The sequence below is a fragment of the Colossoma macropomum genome, unplaced genomic scaffold (genome assembly GCF_904425465.1).
Source record: "Colossoma macropomum unplaced genomic scaffold, Colossoma_macropomum, whole genome shotgun sequence".
NCBI lineage: Eukaryota > Metazoa > Chordata > Actinopteri > Characiformes > Serrasalmidae > Colossoma > Colossoma macropomum.
In genome coordinates, this window is record NW_023494789.1 from 28,544,566 (window position 1) to 28,567,488 (window position 22,923).

The 22,923-nt window shown below is 39.1% G+C and overlaps 2 protein-coding genes across 4 annotated transcripts in view; both read right to left on the reverse strand.

The window, feature by feature from the left end:
- Positions 1-3,784, reverse strand: part of LOC118808231 (gamma-aminobutyric acid receptor subunit gamma-3) — a 157,143-nt gene extending 153,359 nt beyond the window's left edge. Inside the window, exons 1-3 of one of the 2 annotated variants that reach the window (XM_036570735.1) lie at positions 3,494-3,784; positions 2,696-2,810; positions 1,841-1,989 (exon numbers count right to left, since the gene is read on the reverse strand). In XM_036570735.1, coding sequence (XP_036426628.1) covers positions 1,841-1,989; positions 2,696-2,810; positions 3,494-3,608 — 379 coding nt within the window. In that variant the 5' untranslated portion in view covers positions 3,609-3,784. Of the gene's footprint in view, positions 1-1,840; positions 1,990-2,695; positions 2,811-2,989; positions 3,088-3,493 lie in introns of those variants that run through there. The other variant, XM_036570736.1, reaches the window with a different exon arrangement.
- A 4,351-nt stretch (positions 3,785-8,135) lies between these two features.
- Positions 8,136-22,923, reverse strand: part of gabra5 (gamma-aminobutyric acid type A receptor subunit alpha5) — a 63,134-nt gene continuing 48,346 nt past the window's right edge. Inside the window, exons 9-11 of one of the 2 annotated variants that reach the window (XM_036570742.1) lie at positions 19,192-19,403; positions 15,778-15,779; positions 11,462-11,668 (exon numbers count right to left, since the gene is read on the reverse strand). In XM_036570742.1, coding sequence (XP_036426635.1) covers positions 11,611-11,668; positions 15,778-15,779; positions 19,192-19,403 — 272 coding nt within the window. In that variant the 3' untranslated portion in view covers positions 11,462-11,610. Of the gene's footprint in view, positions 11,669-15,777; positions 15,780-19,191; positions 19,404-22,923 lie in introns of both variants that reach the window. The other variant, XM_036570743.1, reaches the window with a different exon arrangement.

Sequence of the window (22,923 nt, forward strand, 5' to 3'; positions counted from 1 at the left end):
TGTAGCACCTTTATGTTTAAGAGTGTACCAGGAGAACTGTCTGTATGCATTGGGTCTGTGTATGGCAGCATATTCTTTTTTCAAATTCAAATTCAAATGCAAATGCATCAGTGTTAGTGACAGCCTCTGCCTCAACCTGAAGCCGGTCACGATGTGCTTGTTACGGACACAAGCTCTCATAGTCAGTCAAGAATCACTTCCACACGAAACAACAGGGAATTTTGGAAAGAATTATCCTCATTTTCAAATTTGCATTCCAGAATATGCTGCCATATCTGTGTGCCATTACGTTTGAAGAAAATAATGACAGCTGTAAGTTTATTTCATGCTATGATATGACATGATTGTTTTTTGTGTTGAAAAACAGCACTGGGAAGCTCATGCTGTACTTCTTTCTCCAATCCTTTAGAAGAGTCTATTGATTTTGTCCATAAACACTAAACCTTACAGAACAACTGGCAGCAGAAAGTGTTAAATTCATATGTAGAGGCCATTTTAGATTAGAAGGCTTGTCTTTGCACTTAAAGAGCTTTCTACTCTGAGCTTCATAGTTGGATGTTTCAAAAAAAGTCTCTCAAGTGCGGCATTTTCCATTGATGTCTATGGTCTTCACAGGTAAAGCGGTAAGACTGACAGGCAGCCGGACAGATCTGAGGCTCGTGACGATGTTGGGAAGAGAGAGAGAGAGACAGAGAGAGAGAACCCAGCTGCATGAAGTATATTAGAAACCCTTTCATTTACCCACTGTGCACTTCACTTGACAGCTCAGAGACTGAGCCGTGTCCATCAGTGTGTGTCCCTCCAGTTTCCAGGGACTAAGAGTGGGGGCCTTTTTTTTTGTACAGCCTCGCTGCTTCACTAGCTAGCCATCATACCTTCTCTCTCCATGCTCTCCAAAGACATCCACGATTATTTCCTAACAATACTCTTTCCTCTTGACAGACCTGGCTGCTGAGCGAGAAAACAAAAGTCATTTCACGGCAAGGTGGCTGCGAAGCAATACGCTCCATCTGTGTGGCTTGTTAAAGGTGCAGATTTGTGGGTGTGCACAGTGTGCCTTGCAGAAATCAGAACAATAAATTTAGACATCACTTTGAAACTATCGTCCATCCTGCAGTCGTGGGAAAGGTAGGAAAATGCTCTCACTATCACTTTAAATGAAGTCTAACGTTGCCATGTCTCAAATGCTTCAGAGCCAATAATGCACAATGCAGCACTGTGATGCCTCAAAACCAATAACGGAGCAGACAGATCTGCCAAGAACAGTAGCGCTTTTCCGCAGTGACATCTAACATCAAGTGCACCAGGAGCTGTTTGAATTGCAGATTGTGATCCATTTTCACTGCGTTCTGCGTAATTACATTTGACTGAACGAGAAAATATGCAAACCCCTGTCTCTTCAAGCTCACTTCTGATTTGGGTCATCATTCTGACTTCATTACAGGCTGTGGGAAGATGGGAAGTTTGCTAAATCTCACAGTTCTGCTCCCACAGAGGACTTTCTGACTGCCTACAAAGCATTTTGTCTGTTAAAGCTGGAGATGGATGATAAGATGGATGATGACAAGCATAAAAAACATATAGAGAGTTCAATCTAATTGTATGGCTACAGTGTTGATTTAGAGGGGTGTGTCCATTTGGAGCACTGCATAATGAAAACAGTGTTATGGTAGTCTGTTCTCTTCTGCTAATCAAATGTTAAAATCAGCTAAGATGCTTTACTAAACGTTCATGTGTTAAGAGAAGCTGCAGTCCAGCTCTAATGAGCAGACCGACTGGAGGCAGCGCTGAGTCGCGTTCAGCACCGCGGACAGCGCACAGCGTCGAAAACGCCACTCACCTCCAATATCGGGGCGAAGTTTCTTGTCATACTCCTTCAGCAGGTTGTTCAGTATTTGCGTCGCGTCTGTCTCGTGGGTTCTGGGTGCCAACATTTGATTCACAGTAACGTCGTCGTACTCTTCCTCCTCTGATGCAATTGTTTGAGAGCTGCAGGGATGACAGGGATCTCTGAGTCATTCACAGAAGCCACAGTGTAGACTAAATCCTGCATGTTTCAAGTGTGTCTTTGAAACAGTTTATATCCTCATTGTTATTTCGCGATCTAAAATGGTGGTCGAAGATATCGGCAAACGACAGACTGGACTTTTTTAGGATAATTGGCAAAAGAAAAAATGCGCACAATAAATAATAAGTGGAATTGTTTAACAGTCATTTAGGCTTACGTCATACAGCAGATAGAAGATTTTGCAAAGTTTGTCACAGTTGTGATGCTTATGTAAACCAGTCTAAACTGTTTTAGGCACGCAGTAGTCATTTTTGTGCAGTAAGAATTTCTAGCAAAAATTCTCAGGATCGGTCAACATCACATCGGTCACTAAGGCGACCTGCGTCTATGAAATCTGAAAACAACATAATCAAACTGATCAGTGTTACTGACTTAATCAGTCTGCTTACGATCAATACTGGACGATATTAACGCCTCCTGTTAGACCACTCGATGATGTGAATGGTTAAGAATCAGTGAGAAAACACAGCAGAAGGAATAGAAAAAATGTAGCCTAACTTAAAAACTTCAGGGCTGTTACAGTGAACCTCTCGTCCCTTATGTCATCACATCCAGCTAGCCTAGAAGCAACGCGAGAACGTTATGTTCACTCTGATCCAGCACCGTTATAAGAGCAGTTCCACTTACCATGCACGAAAGACTGACAGAAGTAAGAAGTAGAGCAGTAATTTGGTTGGCATGTTTAGGTGAGCTGGATGTTTCCTTTCTGAGTGGGACATGGAGCGAGGGCAGCGAGGAGATCCTGGTAAGAAGAAGAAGAAGGAGATGGAAAAAGTGAGAGCTTCACGCCTTTCCGTCTGGTCTCCAACTATGACGATCAATTAAAAAAAAAGCAACGAGAAAAAAAGTGAGCACTTTCATAATCCACAACTGAAGGCGAAATGACCTCCACGCGCTGCCCGGTGCTTAAAGTTCACTTACACTTGCAATTAATTGTGTGAAATAATAAAGCAGCCCCTCCTTCTCGTTGATGTCCCACTACCTTCGATTGCACTGAGAGATTCACAGACATGCTGACGTTCACGGAGGCAGGGCGCAAACTCCTGAAGTGGACACCTTCAGGGGGTAAAAAAAAGCCCCCCAGAAGCCTCGCTAGAAGCCTCTTCAAATTACGTCATGTAGCCTAGGTTAAAGCCAAGACGCGCTGGTAGCAACTTAAGATCTTTCAGTGTTTTCCTGCTTTTTAATGAACGGATCTGTTTTTGTTTTTCATTATAATTAGTATTATTATTAACATAATTATTGTTATTCGTCTTCTCGTTGTGCTGCTGTTATCGAGATGTGAAAAAACATACCTAATTCCTATGATTCACATGCTGTGCTCGCGCTCGTACAGTAATGCAGTAACAGACTGTGGTCGAGCACAGCGCGCGCCGTCGCCCAAACACAATTCATTCCTTCAAAGTGGGCTCCGCAACTACTTACCTGTACTTTGCTGAGGGAGTGCCGCAACAGAGACCCGTTTAAAAGCTTCTTCGCACGAGCTGCCCATTGACCAGAAGAGTCCAGCGTCAAAAACAATCCATGTTTGTATGTTCATTCGTGAAGTGCAGGCTGGCGCGCTTCATTCAGCTCGAGCGTGCAGGTGATGCATTTGTCTTCTCGTTCAGTTCTGCATCCATTGCATGGCGATGCCGCACTTTTCACCACCTCGAAGCTACGAGCTGTGGGTCGTGGAGAGAGTTTTTTTTTAACTGCATGCGTCTACTTTGGCTGAGGCTGAGCAGATGCGAGTGTCACATATGCAGCGCAATGTTGGAGAGGAGGAATCAGCATCGTGGACAGCTCCAGCGCGCCCACGCACCCACACTGAAGCTCTACCTCTGCCTGAAGCTCTATGAGGGAAAACAGCCTGTTCAGTCTGCGAATGCAAGACATGACTTAACAACAAAGACAACTGCACTAATAATAATAAAAATAATGACATTAATAGCAAAACAACAAAAAAGAAAGCAGATATTGTTTATTTAAGACAGTGTTCCACATGTGATGCTGTATGTGGATATAAACTGAACTGGGCCCCCCTCCTCCAGACCTCCTCAGATTTATTCCATTCAGAATTTAGGCCACATAAAAGTAAAGGTCAGCGCGTTTCGTCTCGCCCTGAAGTTCTAAGCTGTTTTTGACACTGTGGTGAGGATGGTGGCTCTGGAGGCTAAACTCCAGCAGTCCAGATGTGTAGCAGACTATCCTCTTGTGGCTGATTACAGTAATGCAGATGGCAAACTTTAAAAGATCTAAAAAACAGAAGTACTGAATTTGACAGTAAATCCAAGATGCATACCAAAAATAAAGGTGCCAAAAAGGGTTCTTCTGAGCAAGAACCTGAAGAAACCTTTCAGTGGGTGGTTCTTTGAGAAGCCTTTCTTGTAAAATGGGACACGAGGGTGAAGAACCTTTTCGACAGGTTGAAGAATTTCCACACAATGCCAATTAAAGCCTTTTTCTTCAGCTGTATGTCCAAGTCGAGCCATTTAGGAAACTGTACTTTTAAGAGTGTAGTGTCAGAATAAAATAATTCAGGATTCATTTTGAACACAGAGCTTCCACAAAGGATTGAGTGAGTGATAAAGTGGTTAAATATGACCTCTAGAAAACAAGTACCTTCTCAAATGCTAGCTCAGAAGATAACATGCAGTTTTAGTCAAACTCGGCAGCATCCAACTCTAAATCTGGCCAGTTTTTTCTACATCATTCTCAATTACTCTAGAGTGAAAACACTATTGGGGAAAAAAATACGGTAACTAGGAATAACATGAGTTACTCAACTAAAAAAAAACAGTATTGGTCTTCAGAGAAAACATGAAACCTGGGTTATCACATACAGTTATTTTTGTCCTCTCAGGGATGAGTGACAGTAGAGTGGATTCCTGAGGGAGCTGAACTCCTCTCAGTCACCACGAGAAGGCTCCCACGCTGCCCTGCTGCCTATTCCTGGGGATTAAAGGTTTAAAGGTCCATTGACATGCTGTGCATTATTGTGTGAGGGATAAATGTGGTATATTGGAGTGCTTTAGCCAAGCTGGCATGTGTAGGGCAGTGAAGAAGGGCCTTTGAGCTGGCACATAAGAACATGATTTGTCAATTAAATGCCAATATGACAGCAGGGATGGATCACTGACCGAGCCAGTGGGGCCAGTGCCTGGGGGCTTCAGACCAGAAGCCTCAAGATTGGTCAAATGTTTGCGACAGTCAGTGCAGATGCAAACATCAAATACAGCAAAAAGTAAACAAATATCCAGTGTTGCTCAAATTGAACATGTACTTTTAAATAATATTTAATCTCACTTTTCAGGTCTTTTAATTATTATATTATTTACATTCATTACACATAATTGTTGGAGTGTTAAGGGCCTACAAAAGCTCTAGTGCTCTGGGGCCTCACAAGACCATGATCTGTCCCTGTATGACAGTATAGAAAGGCAGAGTGAGGAGGGCATTTAGGTGTAATTTTTTAATCTAAATGTATTAATACATAATAAGATGCAATATAGAGACTATTTAAACTTAATATATTGTTACATATGTATCTCCATTTTTTTCTATTTTTTTATTCTTCTACATAATAAAATCTCTTTATATTAACTTACATTAAAAGTTAAGAAAGTTTTTTTTTGAAATAGTGATGCACCAAAATGGAAATTCTGAGCTGACGCTGATGTCTGATATTTTTCACATACATAATCTGTCGATACCAATGCTGATATATGTGCATTAATAAAATGTAGAAATTAAGACTAAATTCACTTGGAATAGAATTACAGAGAAATAAAACATTTATTTGTACAGGATTACATAAGCGGTAAAATAAAAACACTGCAGATATTTTAGCCCTGTAGCCCAGCGTCGCCTAGACATTCTGTTCTTCTGATGTACAATAAATGAAACATCAGATATCAGAAATTCTTCAATCTTTAAAAAAGATTCCACACACTGGCACATCTCCTTTACATAACTGACTTAAAGAGCCATCCACTGACAGCTTCTTCAGGGAACCATAACTGTTTCTTCCATGTACCATTTTAGGCACCTTTATTGTTAAGAGACTAAGGCTTTAGTTGGAGATTGAGGTACAGCCATTAATGAGCTGCAGGTGAAGGTATCAGGTAGAATATAGAATTGCAGTTAGCACTCGTGATTACTGAAACTGGAGCCAAGTATGGACATATTGAATGGAAAAAGCATCTTAAGTGGAGCTAAATCCTTCACAAACAGATGTAGGCCAGATGTTGCCAGCACACAGGACCACAGGACAGATTCAGCATCCATCCATCCATCCATCCATCCATCCATTCATCCTCTCTGCTCTAGGAACTCCGCTCTGGATGCTTGTGTGCATGCGTGCGTGTGTTTATAATCCCAGGAGTAATCGGGGGAATCCTTCCTCTTCCACAGCAGCAGTGGTCTGCAGTGGCTGTTCCATTAGGAAAATATGATGCAAAGCTTCGTGTGCACAGTATCTCTGCCATGATCCTGTGGAGAGCAGCCATGAGCCCAATGACGGGGGGAAAAAGAAAACCTCTCAGTGCACCGCAGCCATGGAAAATGAGCACTGTAGCATTTCCGGTTTTAGAAGATCTGTCAGCTTGAAGGCTTGGTGCTGTAAAATCCTTCAACAATGGAGATTTTGACTGACAGCTCAAGTGAATTACAAGGTCCTTGCAGCCCCACTTTATTACTGAAGGCCATGTATCTTTCAATAAAAGCTAGCGGCAGGCTGCAGTATGAATATTTCAGATTAATTAAGTGATCATACATCTTGACAGGAAAGGCTGCGTTCACACTAAGAATTTTTTGAATTGGAAAAGTGCTGGAGCGTGTTCTGTGCTATTTTGTGCCGATTCTAAGAGATGCGAATCGATGTAGTCGATTGCAAGAGTTTATTCCACATGTCAAAAATGACGTAAAGCCACTATTGCACATGCAGTTTTATGCAGAAATTTTTCATTAATTAGAAAAGTGGGGTTGTGTAAACTAGGTGTGGACCACATGGCAAAAAACATAACATCACAATATTTTAATACATTTTCACATTACACAATTTGCATCATGGCATTTAGTTTTCCTTAACATACCAGTAATGCCCCAGTTTCAACACTGTCAAAATCTTTGAATACAATGATTAAAGTGCTGTGCTAAATCCAGATAAACAGGACTAATTATTCTTTCTTTGTAAAGAAACATGCAGTTGATAAGTGTTCTACCAATGATGCTCACAATATGCTCAGTAAAGCATGTTGTGATGTAATTCATCATAATAATGGTAAATATTGTCATATTGACAGAGCAATTTGCTTTAATGAGAACTTAGCACAATTCCCTCAAAATTACTTGGACGGTTTACATGTGAATCAACGCTGGCGCATTACCAGATAAACAATGACGTCTTGATTATGGCCCGCATAGCTAAGCGTTTCTACAGTGTTTTTAGTGTTGTGTATATAATTCTAGAGGCACATCACTTGAAAGAAGAGGCACTCTCTGTCTCTTGTGTGTGCATGGCTGCTACTGCGCATAAGCAATGCAGTATGACCAGCAAAGCGCAGTGTTTCTGTGAGGCGTTTGTTCTTACCATAGACATACAAACATATTGACTGTGAACCACTTCTTTACTTTCTTTTTCCACTTTGTCCAAAGTTAAATATAGTATATCCATGAATGTGTGTGTTGTGGAAGGATGTACTTTTCAGGAATCAAGTCTAAAGTTTTGGAGTCGACTCTTGATTTCCAAATGCCTGGAATCGGAGAATTAACTCTTATTGGGAATGATTGGCAGCCTTACTGTGTTATGTTTTGTATTCAATTATAACGCTAACTTTTAGTTAGCTTAGCCATCTATCAGGACTAGATGTATTCCTTTTAGTTAAAGTCAGATGTATTTGTCTGTGTTAAGTCTAACTATAATGAAGAGGAGGCTCTAACAAAACAAATGCACTGCTGGTAGCACTTGCTAAAATTGGCCACTTCCCATAATGTTACATGTAAAAAGGTTGAGGACAGAAAAACGCCTAGCGCGAACACAGCCCATATTTTTAATACCAGTAAACAAAATCATATCAGTCAAGAAGCATATCAGGCATGAATTTATTGCTTCGGACATATGTATGCTTTACATGGCAACTGTACATCTCTGAAAGAATCGATTCTTCTGAAAGAGAGCACAACTCACTCTTCGCAACTCTTGAGTTGTTTCTTTAAAATGGCACATCTTTGTTTCCCCCACATATAAAGCCCTGATTGGTGGTTACATGAGTTCTGAGCTGCATGTCTAGCTGGCAGCTCTGCCTTTCAGTGACCTGCTGAGTTGCTAAGCTCATGTGCATGGGTTCCCATTGTGCTAATCTCACCTCAGTACTGCAAGATCACCGCCTAATGATTGCTGTATAATAGCTGAGCCTTTCTGCAGTTGCACCGTTGCACTCATCTGGTCAGTGCCCTTATTTTCCAGGACAACATCACACCACAGGACATACAGACTGTCAGCTCGAGTGGATGAAAGGCAATGTTTATTATAACGTGGTTGAGAGATTGAGAACAGCCTATGGACCTCAATGAAGCTGCTGAAATGCAGGGAGTGTCCTCATCACATTCCTCTCTCCATCTCTATCACTGTCTCACTGTCAGTCTGTCCCTGAGCCATGCTCTGCTGTCTCTGCCCTCACGACAATTGGGGATCACTGCCAAGCGCCCGCAGAGGTGTCATCACACTTCAGCATCACTTTCACCTTCATAACTCAATTCTCTATCTCTGTCTCTCTCTCTTTTGTTCTCAGGAGGGCATACATACACCTTTTCTTCTATCTCTGCAGTTATTTTATCCATGTTCAGCCTCAGTTCTGCATAAATATGTACTCTGGCCATTTGCAGTGGGTAGTAGCTAGTTACATTTACTTGATTACATGTATATGTCTGAGTCTTTTTGAATAGTTTTGCTTCTATTCAAGTATATTTGTGTGGAAATGAATTTCTCAGTTCCACCTTAACCTTTCACATTATCTAAAAGTTAGGACACCCCTGGTCAAATTACAAGTTTTGTTGATTTTCTAAGTGACAATTGCTAATTTTAGACTGTAGTTCCTATTTATTTGTTGATTTCAATACTGGTGAGGTGTGTTCTCTGTAGAGGATGTTTACTTATTTTTGCTTAGAAAATGAACAATATGTGTAACTGTATTGGATCTTGGGGCCCAAACTTCTGCATATGATTTTATTTTTTCTGTTCTAATGGTTCTAGACTGCTTTGCTGTTGCTCACAGCTCTTGCTTCAGCATTTTATTTTAGAGAAAAAGAAGAACAGAACACCCACAAAAACATATTCCTAAGCTGATGGATGTTGGATCTACTTAGATGTTCCACTGCAGTTCTATTGGGAGCCCAGTATTTGAGGGGACCTGATTTTTTGAACTCTAGGCCAGGCTACTTTTACTTCTACCTGAGTCATTAGGTCATTGATGTAACAGTTAGGCCTGTCAGGATCAGGATCATTTAGCTGATAATTAACTGCTGTGTAATTAAGATTAATAGCTGTGTTTTTTGTTTGTTGCACTCAACTACTGAAGTACAGGCCTAAAGTGGCAAAAAATGGCTGATTAGCTGTCTTACTTCGTAGTTGTCAATGCTTAGCTAGTAGCTCCCAGTTGACGAAAGGCACAGCTCAAGCTCAAATGAACAACTATTTACTGCTGCCCTTTAAAGGTGTCATAGTCAGAAGAACCTTTGCGTTTTCTGTTTCCTTTTATTTACCATGCCAATTTAGCGTCCTGTTTGTTGAGAGGTAAACACATGATTGTGAAAGTTAACAACTGTGGAAAATAATCGTGGTCAGCTAAAATAACTGCAATCATCTCAAATAACTGCGATCAATAACTGTCACAGACTTAGTAACAATACTTTTAACTTGAGTATGTGTCAGACTACGCTACCCACCTCTGGCCATTTGCTTGAGATCTGACAGTAACGCTCTCGTCTTTCATCTTTCAGTTCTGACTTTGCGTCTGACAGAAAGTCTCTTAAATTATTTTCCACAGTAGCATGAAAAAACCCCAAGCCTTTTCAGAACCCTCTGTCCAGCTGCAGAAAGCCATAACCCTCTGACCAAGTCACAACACAGGGGAAAGAAAAAGCATCGAAAGCTACTCTACATTAAATAAGTTCATAAGCAATTCATATCAATATAGGTAGGAAAAACAACAACTCAATGATTATGGCGAAGCCTACACTAAGAGGACCGGCAACGTGGCAACAGGAAAGAAATGCCATAGTCTATCAAAGCTCAAGCTAATCACGCTAATCAATGCTGCAATCTGCAGTTCCACGACTCGAGGTCTAGCTTACATTTATGTTTATTTAGCTGCACATTAGCATAGCGTCGTAGCACAATTTTCAGTTCTTCCCCAGAGGGTCAAGAGCTGACATTAAAGCAAAGCATACACAGCCTATATACAAGTGATTTGAAAGTCTTAACTGCAACCCGACCTTCTTTACTCCACATACTGCAGTATTAAAGAGCAAAGTTTCAAAAGCTGCCACTAGGGGGCGCAATGCAAGTCAGCCCGCTTACTTGAAAAATGGCTTTAAGCTATAACAAAGATGAGTAAAATGAAAGCTGGACTCAAGATTGTTTTTAAAAAGGTAATCGCTGGAGATTTCAGTGCACTCTTACGGTATTGTCTCTCTGAAGGCAACACTTTTAGCATGGCTATTTGTCCGCTTTGCATCGCCACTCGCTGCTTCAAAATGCTCAAGCTACAACTTAAACACTAGAAGCCTCGAGCTCATTCGTACAAAGCAAGGTTTTCAAGATGAGCATTGATACAGTAGAAAAAAACTTTTTTTTGCGTTGCATTTGGCATTGCTGTACTTGTAATTATGTACATTATTATTTGACTCACTGATAGATGTGGATGCCAAATGCATAATAGTTTTTGTCTTATCATTTTTGAAAGTTGGAAACTTGATTAATTATGAGCGAAATCCTTGCTTTTGTTGAGTACATTACAATAGAAGATAAATGCAACATCACCTATGAAATCCTAGTAGAAGAGTAATATACAGTAGAAAGTCAAGGCAGATATGGCGATAGTATTCCCACAGAGCTTTGAATCGATCATGCAATCTTTGAACACAGAAGGGAAAGAGTACAGGAGAGCTTTTTGGATAAGCTGTGGAGTGAATAAATGTTTGGCATCGTTTTTGTTCCTCGCAGGTTTAGTTCATGGCGGTCATGAATGGCAGAATGGACAGAAGAAAGACATGAAGGGGAAAAAGGGTGGAAAGGTCAGGGAGGTGGTGGCCATTCTGCATGGGTCAAACATTCGTTTTGATGACCTGTTCCCTGTTGAGGTACGTGGCCCAGTAGACCAGGTTGAAGGTGCCAAAGAGGACAGGGAACACTATCCGGGACATCTTGTCGATCTTGCTGACGCTGTTGTAGGTCTTTTTGGGGTCCAGTGCTGGCTTGGTCTCGGCGCACTTCATCTGAACAGCCGTGCTGTTGGAAATGGTGGCAATGGCGGCGTCCTTGGTGATGTTAGCCGTGAAGTTCACTCCGGTGGAGCAGGCATTGTTGGCCTTCTTTGATAGTGCCAACGGATCTTTTTTCTGTGGTTAAAAACATAAAGAAAGTGATAATACATTAAATTACGGTGTTGAACGGGTGGGCGATACGGCAAAAATATTATATCACAATACTGCAAGATATTTTCACAACACACAATATGCATCACAGTATTTTGTTTTCCTGAGATTTAATAAGTTGGAACAGACAAAATAGAACCTGTAGCACCACATATAAAAATATAATAATAATAATAATTAATAAATAAATGGTAAAGTAATTTAATAATAAATAATAAAGTCCAATTAAAAACAGTCCCAATTATGCTCAAAAGCATGTAGTTAGCCAGTGTTCTTTAAGTACTGACGATACCTACAATATTCTCAGAAAGGCATATTGTGACATGCTTTCTTACGACAGCGATAAAATATACGATATAACGATTGTCATACTGCCCACCCCTACAGTGGGGTCCAAATGTCTGATACCACTAATCAAAATGCTTCTACTGAGCATTCTTTTCTAATTTAACATAGTTTTTCATTACAAACTATATTATCAGCATAACAATTTGAGTTAAAAAGTTGAATCTTTGAAATATTTACATGAATTTCACAATTTCATGGTATTTGGGATGTCCCTCTGAACATGTGCTTCAATGGAAGGCATAAGATGAGAAAGTAAATTTTTGTACAAATTGGTCAGTATCACAATTTTGCTTAATAGTGAATAGCAACCTAGAAATCACACAGAATCTTTTCTTTTCAAAGAAGCATTTCTTCTTTGTTTTTCATTTTTCAAATTTTCAAACCTTACTGTTGTTTATTTCCAAGATTTTCAATGTGGTCTCAGATTTTTGGAACCCACTTTTATTGTTCTTCTGATATGAATATAACATTTTATATACTTTATATAATTATTGTTCATCTGATAAAAAAAAAAACAAAAAAAAAAACATAATTTGGACTAAACAGCTTTTATTAAGTACAGTGAGATGCGGAAAACAGAATGTAAACAAATGGCATGTGGTGTATGTTTAGTGCATTAAGAACTAAAATGTACAATACACTAAAAAAACTTGCTAAGAAATATTAAGTCCATTAAAGGTTATTAAAAACCACATCAAAAATATGATGTTCACAATATTGCCCAATTCTGTATGTTGGTAAGAAAAATAAAATATTGTAATATTTGATACGTCAAATATTGATGTAATATGCTCAGTAATATGCTCAGTCTTATTGACAATGTTTTTTATGTAAAGGTTCCACACCAATAATGTTTTTTTCCCTAGAACCACGTATCCAAACCAAGAACAATAGGAGCGTTTATGTTTAAGACTGATTAAGTTGTCAGACAAGGCTTTCTTCCCTGCACTAAAAGAGTAAAAAATTCATTATATCTACAGTTTATAACTAAACCTTCCACCTCCCCCCTCAACCTATCACCCTTGCAAATTTTTTCAGTTTCGACCGGCAGCATCACGACTTTTTAAGAGCAGAGTTGCGATGCTGTGAGAATGTCACTGCAGCTTTAGCTTCTCTGATAGCACAGATAATGAACCAGTTTGAAGGTTGTAGCCTTCTTGTTAGAAGAGAACAATGCTGTTAACAAAGATCCAGCTCTGTAGAGGAGACAATTGCCTCTGCAGAACAAAGCTGAAAAGATTAATTAATGAAGAGACACCATGGTAATGGAAGAGCTGAGGCTATGGTTTAAGAGGTCTTGCCGACAGACTGGAGTGAACTTGTCTCATCTGCACACTGCCAACAATGAATGCGAGTCAGAAGGACTAAAGATGTCTATTACGAGTGAAATATTATTAAGGTTTTATTTTGAAATTCCTGCTCTGCTTGTCATCAACTCTGCTTGGCTTACAGACACACACAAGTGTGTCGTCATGAAGACACAAAGTCATCAGAGCTCTTAAATGGGCTCAAATGTTATGTTCAGGTATGTTCTGCTCATTAGTCTGTGAAAAGTGAGCGTGCTGCTGTAGGTAAATGGGACGGGGTAAACAGTGAAAGCTGAGTTCAGACTTTTCTCCCTGTTAGGATTTTCAAACTTCAGCAACTCTACTGTCGCATGACTTTTAAAATAAGCTATAGTCTGTTTGTGAGGACAGATTAAATGAAAACAAACATTTACAGAACTCAATTTTACTTTTTTCTCAGGAGAGAGAAAAGCAGTGGTGATTTTGTCACAGCAGGTTCATCCTTATTTAAATAAGGCTTCACCTCAGAGGTTTGTTTTGATCAGTGGGGAAACCATTAAAGCACTGCTCTGCAGAAACTCATCTAAAACCCCATCTAGCAGCATGCTAGATCACTGAAAATGGAACTTTTGGAAAACTCTTCAGGGTGGAAACTGGTTTACATGTTTTCACTGAGATGGGTAAAACGTATCAGTAACACGTACTGGACGCATTTAAAAAGCACGGTTCTTCAGGGGTTCTTTAGTAAAGTGCCATGACAAAATCCAGTGTCAGAAAAAATGATGTCAGCTGCCACAGGTATTACATTAATTTGACATGAGTTGACAAAAGCAGCCTTCTAAACATTGCTCTGTTCTCGCAAAACAGATGGTTCTTCAAGGGTTCTTTAGTAAAGAAAGTTGTTCTACATAGAACCATGAACCTTCAAAGAACCCCTTCTATGATTAAAGGGTTCTTTGCATTGTGAAACGGTTCTTCAGATTGGTAGGGAATGTGCTGTAGATAGTTCTATATAGAAACTTTTAAAAAAAGGGTTCTATACAGCAACAAGCCTGATATTGTAACAGTAGAAGAACCCTTTTTGGTGCTATATAGAACCCTTTTCAAAAAGGTTCTATATTGAACAAACTACAGCACATTCTCTATCAACCTGATGGAGAAGAACACTTTAACGATGCAAAGAACCCTTTTATCATGCAAAGGGTTCTTTGAATACTCATCATTCTATACAGAACTATTTTCTTTAATAAAGAACCCTTGAAGAGCCATCATTTTTAAGTGTGTACAGTCTTAGCAAAAAGAGTTCTATATAGTACCAAAAAATGGTTCTTTGGCTTGTAACAATAGTGGAACCCTCTTTGGTGCTATATAGAACCCCTTTCAAAAAGGTTCTATATAGATCCATCTATAGCACATTCTGTAGAGTTCTATATAGCAACAAGCCTGACAGTGTAACAACAGAAAAACCCTTTTTGGTGCTATATAGAACCCTCTTCAAAAAGGTTCTACATAGAACCATGTACAGCGCATTCTCCATCAATCTGAAGAATCATTTCACAATGTAAAGAACGCTTTAACCATGCAAAGCGTTCCTTGACTGTTCATGGTTCTATATAGAACCATATTCCTTACTAAAGAACTGTTGAAGAACCATCTGTTTTAAGAGAGTAGGTTGATGTTCATAAGGCTGCTTTTGTCAACTTGTCAAGCTGATGTAACACCTGTGTCAGCTGACATCAGTGTTTTCTGACACTGGATTGTGTCGTGACACTTTTTTTGAGACAACTGACTTTATAGCTTAGTGTACATCACAGTAACATAACACTGATGATGTGACAGCTTAGATGTTATTAATATTAAAATGAAACTCACTCACTTAAACCTCAGAGCCACAGAAAACTTATTTTTAACAAGGCTGACTCTGCAAGCTACGTCATATTATCAGTATAATGGAAACTATAACTGGAAAAATATTTCCCAATATGTTAAATTCAGCAAATAAACAGCAATTATGTCTGCAAGTGTGCAGATGTATGTTCTCCTTAGAGGATTACGCAACAATGTATAACCAACAAAACATAATTTGACCTGGGGTGCCAAAACTTTTCCACATGATTTGTGCACTGAACCAAAACATCTGTCATGACCTCAGATCAGGAAAAATTAGCCACCCAACATAGACGTATGCAACTTTATGATAAATGATGCCTATTGGAATAAGCCTTTATGAATGTTTATGCAAGTTTAAGTCAGTTGTCATGATGAGCCAGGATGTCATGTAGCCTTATTAACACCCTATTTGCCCTCCTATTGGTGTTACCAATGTATGTATGTTTGCACATGGCCACTACTGTTTTGCATGCCTCTATAGAGGAGCAGGGTCTTTCTGTGTGGTGGGTAATACTGCGCTTTACTTTATTACACTGTTAGTCTACACACTTCTACCTTATTTTCTCAGTACTTTTAGACATAACCACTGTGTTGTTGCGTTTGCAATCCATCATCATCTGTCTCTACAACTCAAACTTTGTGCTCTATATTTTGCACAGTACGCATGTTTGAAATGTTCTTCTCAAGGCGATTGACATCAATTTTTCTGACATGGGCTGGCAAGCTCATGGAGGCTTTTTCAAAACACTTTTGCTTTTTTGTGCAGATGGAGAGGTTTTTCAAACTATGCTGGTGTGGATGGGGAATTTTTGGAAAAATGAAAAGGAGGGGATTTCAGAACTGCTGGTGTGGACAATTATCACAGTATTTATCAAAATTATGTATAATTAATTGGTTAAGATATAAACATAATCATTCAGAGTTGTTTGATGTGAAATGCTCCATTCTAGAGAAACTGAGTGGTGACAATAGGAATCAGATGAAAGAGCTTAATGTCTCTAAAAGCTGGCTTAGAGAAAGTTATCACAATAAATGTTTACGCACACAGTGCCTGATGTCTGAGACATTGTTTTACAATAGTTCTGGGATATGGCTTTGGCTTATATTATGTTTTTTAAAAGCCTTTCATGGCAGAGAGATACATGCAGGGCATTGTAAGGCAACATAGTAACAAAGGAAAACATATTTTTTCAGATATAATACTATTTTACCTTAAACAATATTAAATCTAAAAAATCAGAAATCATGGGATAGTAATTAAAATGGCTACATTTGCATTGTAGACCTTGTGACATCTGTTTCCCTTCACTACTGTGAAGAAATCAGAGTCAGTACGTTTTCTACAATAACCCAGTTCATACCAAACCACTCTGAATCCAACATGTTGTGTAATATAATGCAATTATAATGTAACTATGAGACTCAGTTCAACAAAGCTGTGTGGTAAGACTTTTGAGCTTTAGGTCTGGAGGCTCAGTGTGTGAGGGAGGAGGGAGCTGGCCCAGTGCCCAGTCGTGCAGGTGGAAGGTGGTGGATATTGAGCGTTGGAGACGTATCGATCGTCCTCTCTGTTTTAACGCCTCAGCATCACCCCATTTCATCCTGTTCTTTCCAGCGCCTGTGTCACTGGCCCTCGCGCACCGAATCGCTTAAAACGTGTGGACCTCACAAGACCTCTCTCCGCTGATCTGCTTCAGTGCTCCGCAGACAGAAAACAAACAAAAACACCTTGACGCAGCAAATGAAAAGAATGGCCTGTGGCTCGCGCCACTGCTGTGGGCTGATCATGGAATCCGCAGCAGGACTGCCACTGTTTGAGAGTATACAGCGTGTCTGACCTTTCTGACAGCATAGTTTAAGGCCCCAGACGCGACCTCCACAAGTCCTGCTGTCGCGTCTCACAAACACAAACAATGCGAAGATCAGCACCGAGTGGGCTTTGACTATTGTTTGCGAACACTGCAGCCCGTAAATTAGTGCCTTGGAGAAAACAGGTCTTACGTAAGTAGAGGCAAATGCATGACATTTAGATATACTTTAGGAAAAGAGGATGAAGAGCAGTGTGGTTCGAAGGGTTTACGAGGGGAGGTTTTTCCAGGTGATGCTGGACAAAGTTCTCTAGTGAAGAAGCTGATGGCCTTAAAAGATGGCATCCCTCAGCAGCACCAACTACACTGTCACTAATAGATTAATATTTGAGCAAAGGTCAGTGTCTGAAACATGAAAGAAAACAAAACCATTCTGAGGATCTCGAGATGTTTCAGCCCAACAAAACTATTACAGATGAAAGCACAGAGTAATCATCTTCTCTGATTCAACAGTAATGGAAGGCCAAAGTGCATTACATAACTTTAAGAAGCAAAGCGACACATTTAAAGAAAAATTCTCTAACTAAATCATAAATGGCTCTCTTCCAGTGGCTGTTGTGAAAGAAGTTTCTTTGTTCCACATCACTGCAGGTTTAGCTACACTCCAGTTTTTGTACTGAACTGTGCAAAAGCCCGAGACTACCCTCCTTTATTTAATTTCCTGTCAAAACGGCCATGAAGTACACATTGTTCATTTTTAGTAGATATTCCTGATGAGTTTTAAGATTTAAGATAATCCACATGTAGAAGAATGGGTGAAGTCTAAGGAAAATAATGTGAAAAAGTTTCAAAACTGGAATAAAACAAAAAAACATTAAAAGATACAGAGAAATTTAAACTCTTGACCAGCATACAAGATGGTAGACCACCAAAACTGTCACCATCAGATAAACAGTACTTAAAACTTTCATCTTTGAGAGAGAGGAGAAAATCAAGCTCCACTCTTGCTCCAGATCTCACAGTATCCACAGGTGTTTTTGTCCATCCTTCCACTGTACGAAGACAACTCAACACTATGAGTCTGAAAGGACGTGTAGCTGTCAAGAACAAGGGCATTGGCTGGGCCTGTAAAGATCCAGGGCCAATTAACCTGTAAAATGTGCAGTTGCTATTTTTAAATTAATATTAGTATTTACACATCAACAAAACGTGCAGCGATTCAGCAGTGTTGACTGGCGTGTCAACAAAATTACTAAAAAACAAACAAAAGCAGAGTGAAAACGCTGTGACAGAACATAAAAAAGATTGTATTGTTTCCTTAATGATGCCATTACATAAGTCCTCTGCTCATTTCCTCTCTCTCCACATCAACCATCTCTTCTACACGTCTCCTCTCCAATGTACTACTAACACACAAACATTATCTGTAGTTTTTACATATTTAGCTTATAAAATATATTTCCTTAAAAATATATAAAAATGATAGATAAAATGTGCCAGAATGCAACACTTTGTTCTGTGAACTTACTATTTGATGTTCAATTAACTTTACATTTTAAAACACCTAGTTTACTTACTTTTAAAAGTTAAATGAGTTGCCTTTATTTTTTTTACAGAAATTTCAGGCAAACATGCATTTTTGCACTCTCTCTCGTGTGGGGGCACATGCACTCTTTCTCTCTCTATTGCGTCTCTCTCTGGTCAAGAAGCTGTTAAAATAGTCAAAAATTGCCAAATACAGCAAAGAACCTCCTGGTGTTCTTGGAACAGCTGGCCACCCCAGAGCTCAGAGGTCAGCACAGGATTTGGAAAACAACTACAATCTGGAAATGCAACCAACTGCTACGAATGAACTTTAGAATGTGTGGAAAAATCCCTGCAGATTTTTTAGCAAAAAATTAAAAGCAAAGAGCATCTTGAAAAGAATGGAAGCTGTAGTAAAGGTAAAAGGTGGACACACTAAATACTAGGAAAAATTATATTACATTTAGTAGTTCAGGATTTTGTGTCAATTTCTGTTAAATAAATGTTTTCTGCTTTTTTGCTGACGCTGAAAAATGAATAACTTGCCTGTTTTGGCTGGAAATTAAATATACAAAAGGTGGTCTCTGACTTTTGAACAGTACTGTACACATACACACACACACACACTCACTTTGGGCTGTTGAGCCTCCATGGCTTTCTTGCCGTCCCAGGCCCAGCTGCGTTTGGTGAAGTAGTTGACTGTGGCAAACTCGATAAGGGCAGAGAAGACGAAGGCGTAACACACTGCGATAAACCAATCCATGGCTGTGGCATAGGCCACCTTGGGCAGAGAGTTCCGGGCACTGATACTGAGCGTGGTCATGGTCAATACAGTGGTCACACCTGAGGATAGAGTGAGAGGAGCAGAATGAGAAAAATAGCAAGCTAATAAAATAAAAATAAATAAAATAAATAAAAAATAGCAAAATAATAAAAATGAACTTAGAATCCAAGAACATGCGCCAGGAGTGTTTAAATAAACCACCATGGCAAGAAGGCTAGTAAAGGGTTAACAGCACTTGTATCTAGAAAACTACAGAAAGACAATGTACCATGAGAGGGTATATATTAGATCACAGTACTGGGCAATATTGATAAAATCCAGTCTAACAATATTTTCTGAATATATCACATCATCACAGTATTTAATGACGTTTAGGTCGGCATGTTAATAAACCAAGCATCCTGAGTGTTGCTACTCCACATCAGTATCCATCGGCAGGTCCAGACAACTATTATATACTCCTACGACTTAAGAATAACTCAGCCGATATGCATTGCATCCAGAAAAAGATATATATAGCAGTTAACTGTCAGATCTTGGATTCTATATGTGAAGGGCCACAAACTAGAATAAAAAAACAAACATAACGCTCATTATCTATTAAACATCACAAAAATACTGCTGAAAAGTAATATCACTGTATGTTGATATGATAGTATACCAGGATAGATAATACTTCATCCAGCACTATTAGATCATATTTGAAATACTACTGTTCTGTTGAAATACTACTGTTTCCATAAAAATACAAATACAAAAATCACCTCATCACATGAATCCAAGGACACAGTGTCACTGATGTGAAGCACTTATCTTAAGAAGCACCAAAAGCTCTCTGATTGCTAATGATGCCCCTTGTGTAAAATATTTAGCTTGCTGAATGTGAGTGAGTGATGTACTGAGTTACACGCCAGGTCTATGAGGTACTTTGCATCTGAAAGAGACTATCTTTGAACTCTTTGAACGTTTTTTAAACTAAATCACAAATCAGGCCAGGCAGCGTCGCTAAAATATATAGCCACCTACCAGTCCCTTGACTTGGCTCCACTGAGTTAAATGACAGTATTACACAACAAAATCAGCGTGCTGTTTCTGGGTTATGGAATACGTAGTAGAAGCCTGATGTTTGGGTGTTTAGGGACTCCCGTCTGAACTAGTGTGGAGCTAAATTGTTCTGCTGATTGTGGGAGAGATGTGCCAGTGCTTTATACACAAGCAGCTGTAACAGCACTGTCCCCCAGACTTTGAATCCAGAGAACTCTCAACCTCAGACAGTGCCCTGTATGTATGTTTGTATTTCTTTATGTATAGAGAAAATGGAAATACTCATGAGGTATGTTGTGATGGCCTTCACTTGAAACATGCTTTATAACAGAAACACGAGAGACATGAAAGAAAGAAATATAAAACAAACATTAATTCTATTTTTTTACTTCAGCTAATCAAATTGGCTGATTAACTGTCTTGCTTCCTGGCTGTCAACCCTTTGAGCTCTTATGTGAGCTCAAATAAGCCAACAGTACTCACTGCTGCCATCTAAAGGTGTCGTTGCACCAGTCAGAAGTAGGGCTTGAATGTCTAATTGTGATTTTTCTGACCAATATTGTGACTATAATCTAAATTGTATATGTTTTTTTTTTTTATTTGAGGTCCAGGCCTGTTGTTTTGGCCAAGAAGATCAGAGCATCTGGTTTTTCTAGCTTGAGGCTTGAACATCTGTACCAGCAGTGAGCCAGACTGACAGTAAGTTGTAGTTCTGTTGTCATGTACACAGCACATGGGTGTTTGGCTGCTTCTGAATGGTCAACTACAGACAGTTCACAAGCTCTGTTTTATTAGATTAAATTTCCAGTTGTTAAGACACAGTTGTTGATAATGTGGCATACGATTAAAATTGGAGCTCTTGCGATTTGACATGCTGTCTGTTTTATTTACATGCATTTGTCGCAACCTAAATGATGAAAATTCACCCAATTCACATTCACATTCTTGCAACATAAACATTTTGTTCGATTAGACAATTAGGTAATAATTTTTACAGACCTAATTAAGTTACGGTTAGGGTTTCAAGCGCCTTTACGTAAAGGTTGTTTCTGAGGTGCTGTGTGAGTATATTGTAGTATTATATACTCTAGTAGTATGAGTTTAGTCATAACCATTATACTGCTATGCCACAAATAAGTGCAGGTAACATGAAGACAATACACACTAATGTTAAACAGCACAGCAAAGGATGTTTCAGTGATGTTTCAAATGAATATGAAAACACTGAAGTCCCTCAGTCACCTCCCGCTGTCTAGTCTGTTTCACCTGAAGTAGTCCGCTTTGTGTTTGAGGCAGAGTACATAAAAGAATGGCCATTTTTTGGGGTTGGCCTTAGCCTAACATGGACACCAGAGCACTTCTGTTTACTCTCATACCACCTAAAAGATGCTGCCTGACTAAACTGCAGCATTAGACATCGTTCTGTGGTTTGTGTGTGCAACAAATTCCTGCAGCGTGGGATGGTCGGAGGCAGGGGATGTACGTACGAGACAAATGACTTCAGAAATTCGACCGAGCTGAAGTTGGCTTCTAATTTGAATTTTCTGTTCCACCTTAAATAATGCAGCAATTATATTCAGGCTCCTGTACAGGTGCCAGAATGTAACTGCTGCTCCATTGAAAGGCTGAACAGAAAATTCAAAACAAAGACAACTTCAGCCCTGTAGAAATTCAGACATGAAACAACAGTTAGCATCATTTTTGCTGGGCCTGTAGAGCTAATGTTCGAAAGCAATACTGACATAGGTTTATCCATATATTGTCCATATATTGTTTATCCATATTTTGGTGTTGGTTTTTACTATTTTGCAAAATAAAAATATTCAGATTTACTTTAGATGTTTAAAATAGTTCTTATTAAAAAGTGAAGGGAGATCCCAGAATAATGAACTACTGTTAATTTTTATTTAGTAGATATTAGTTAATTATGTTTTTACCTGTTAGGTATCAGGTAGTTAAGTTCACTTAAGCATCTATAATGGTTTTATTTGTAAGTCACACTTAAAAAAAGACAGGCATCTTTTTTTAAGTGTGTACTTGCAATAGAACCATAAACAACCAAAAAGAAAATGGCTATATAGATCGATAAACACTGATTAACACATGACTATAGGGTTCTTAGCATTGTAAAAGACTTCTTCAGATTGATGGAGAATGTGTTGTACATGGTTCTATAAAGAGCCTTTTTGAAAAGGGTTCTATCTAGCACCAAAAAGAGTTCTTCTGTTATCTTTTCATGTTAACATTTCATGGTGCAAAAAGACTTGTAATCACGCAAAAGGTTCTCTGAGCATTCACGGTTCTATATCAAACCATTTTCTTTACTAAAGAACCCTTGAAGAAACATCTTTTTTAGAGTGTGTATATACCATGATATACACCAAAACTGAAATTTTAATTATACTGGCCATGCTGCCCAACACTAGTACGTACTGTATGAGTGTTGTGTGTGTGAATGCACTGACTCCTTAAACTTAAGGTTTATTATTCACTGTTCAGATCTTTGCACGGCTTTGGTACTTTACTGAAGAACAA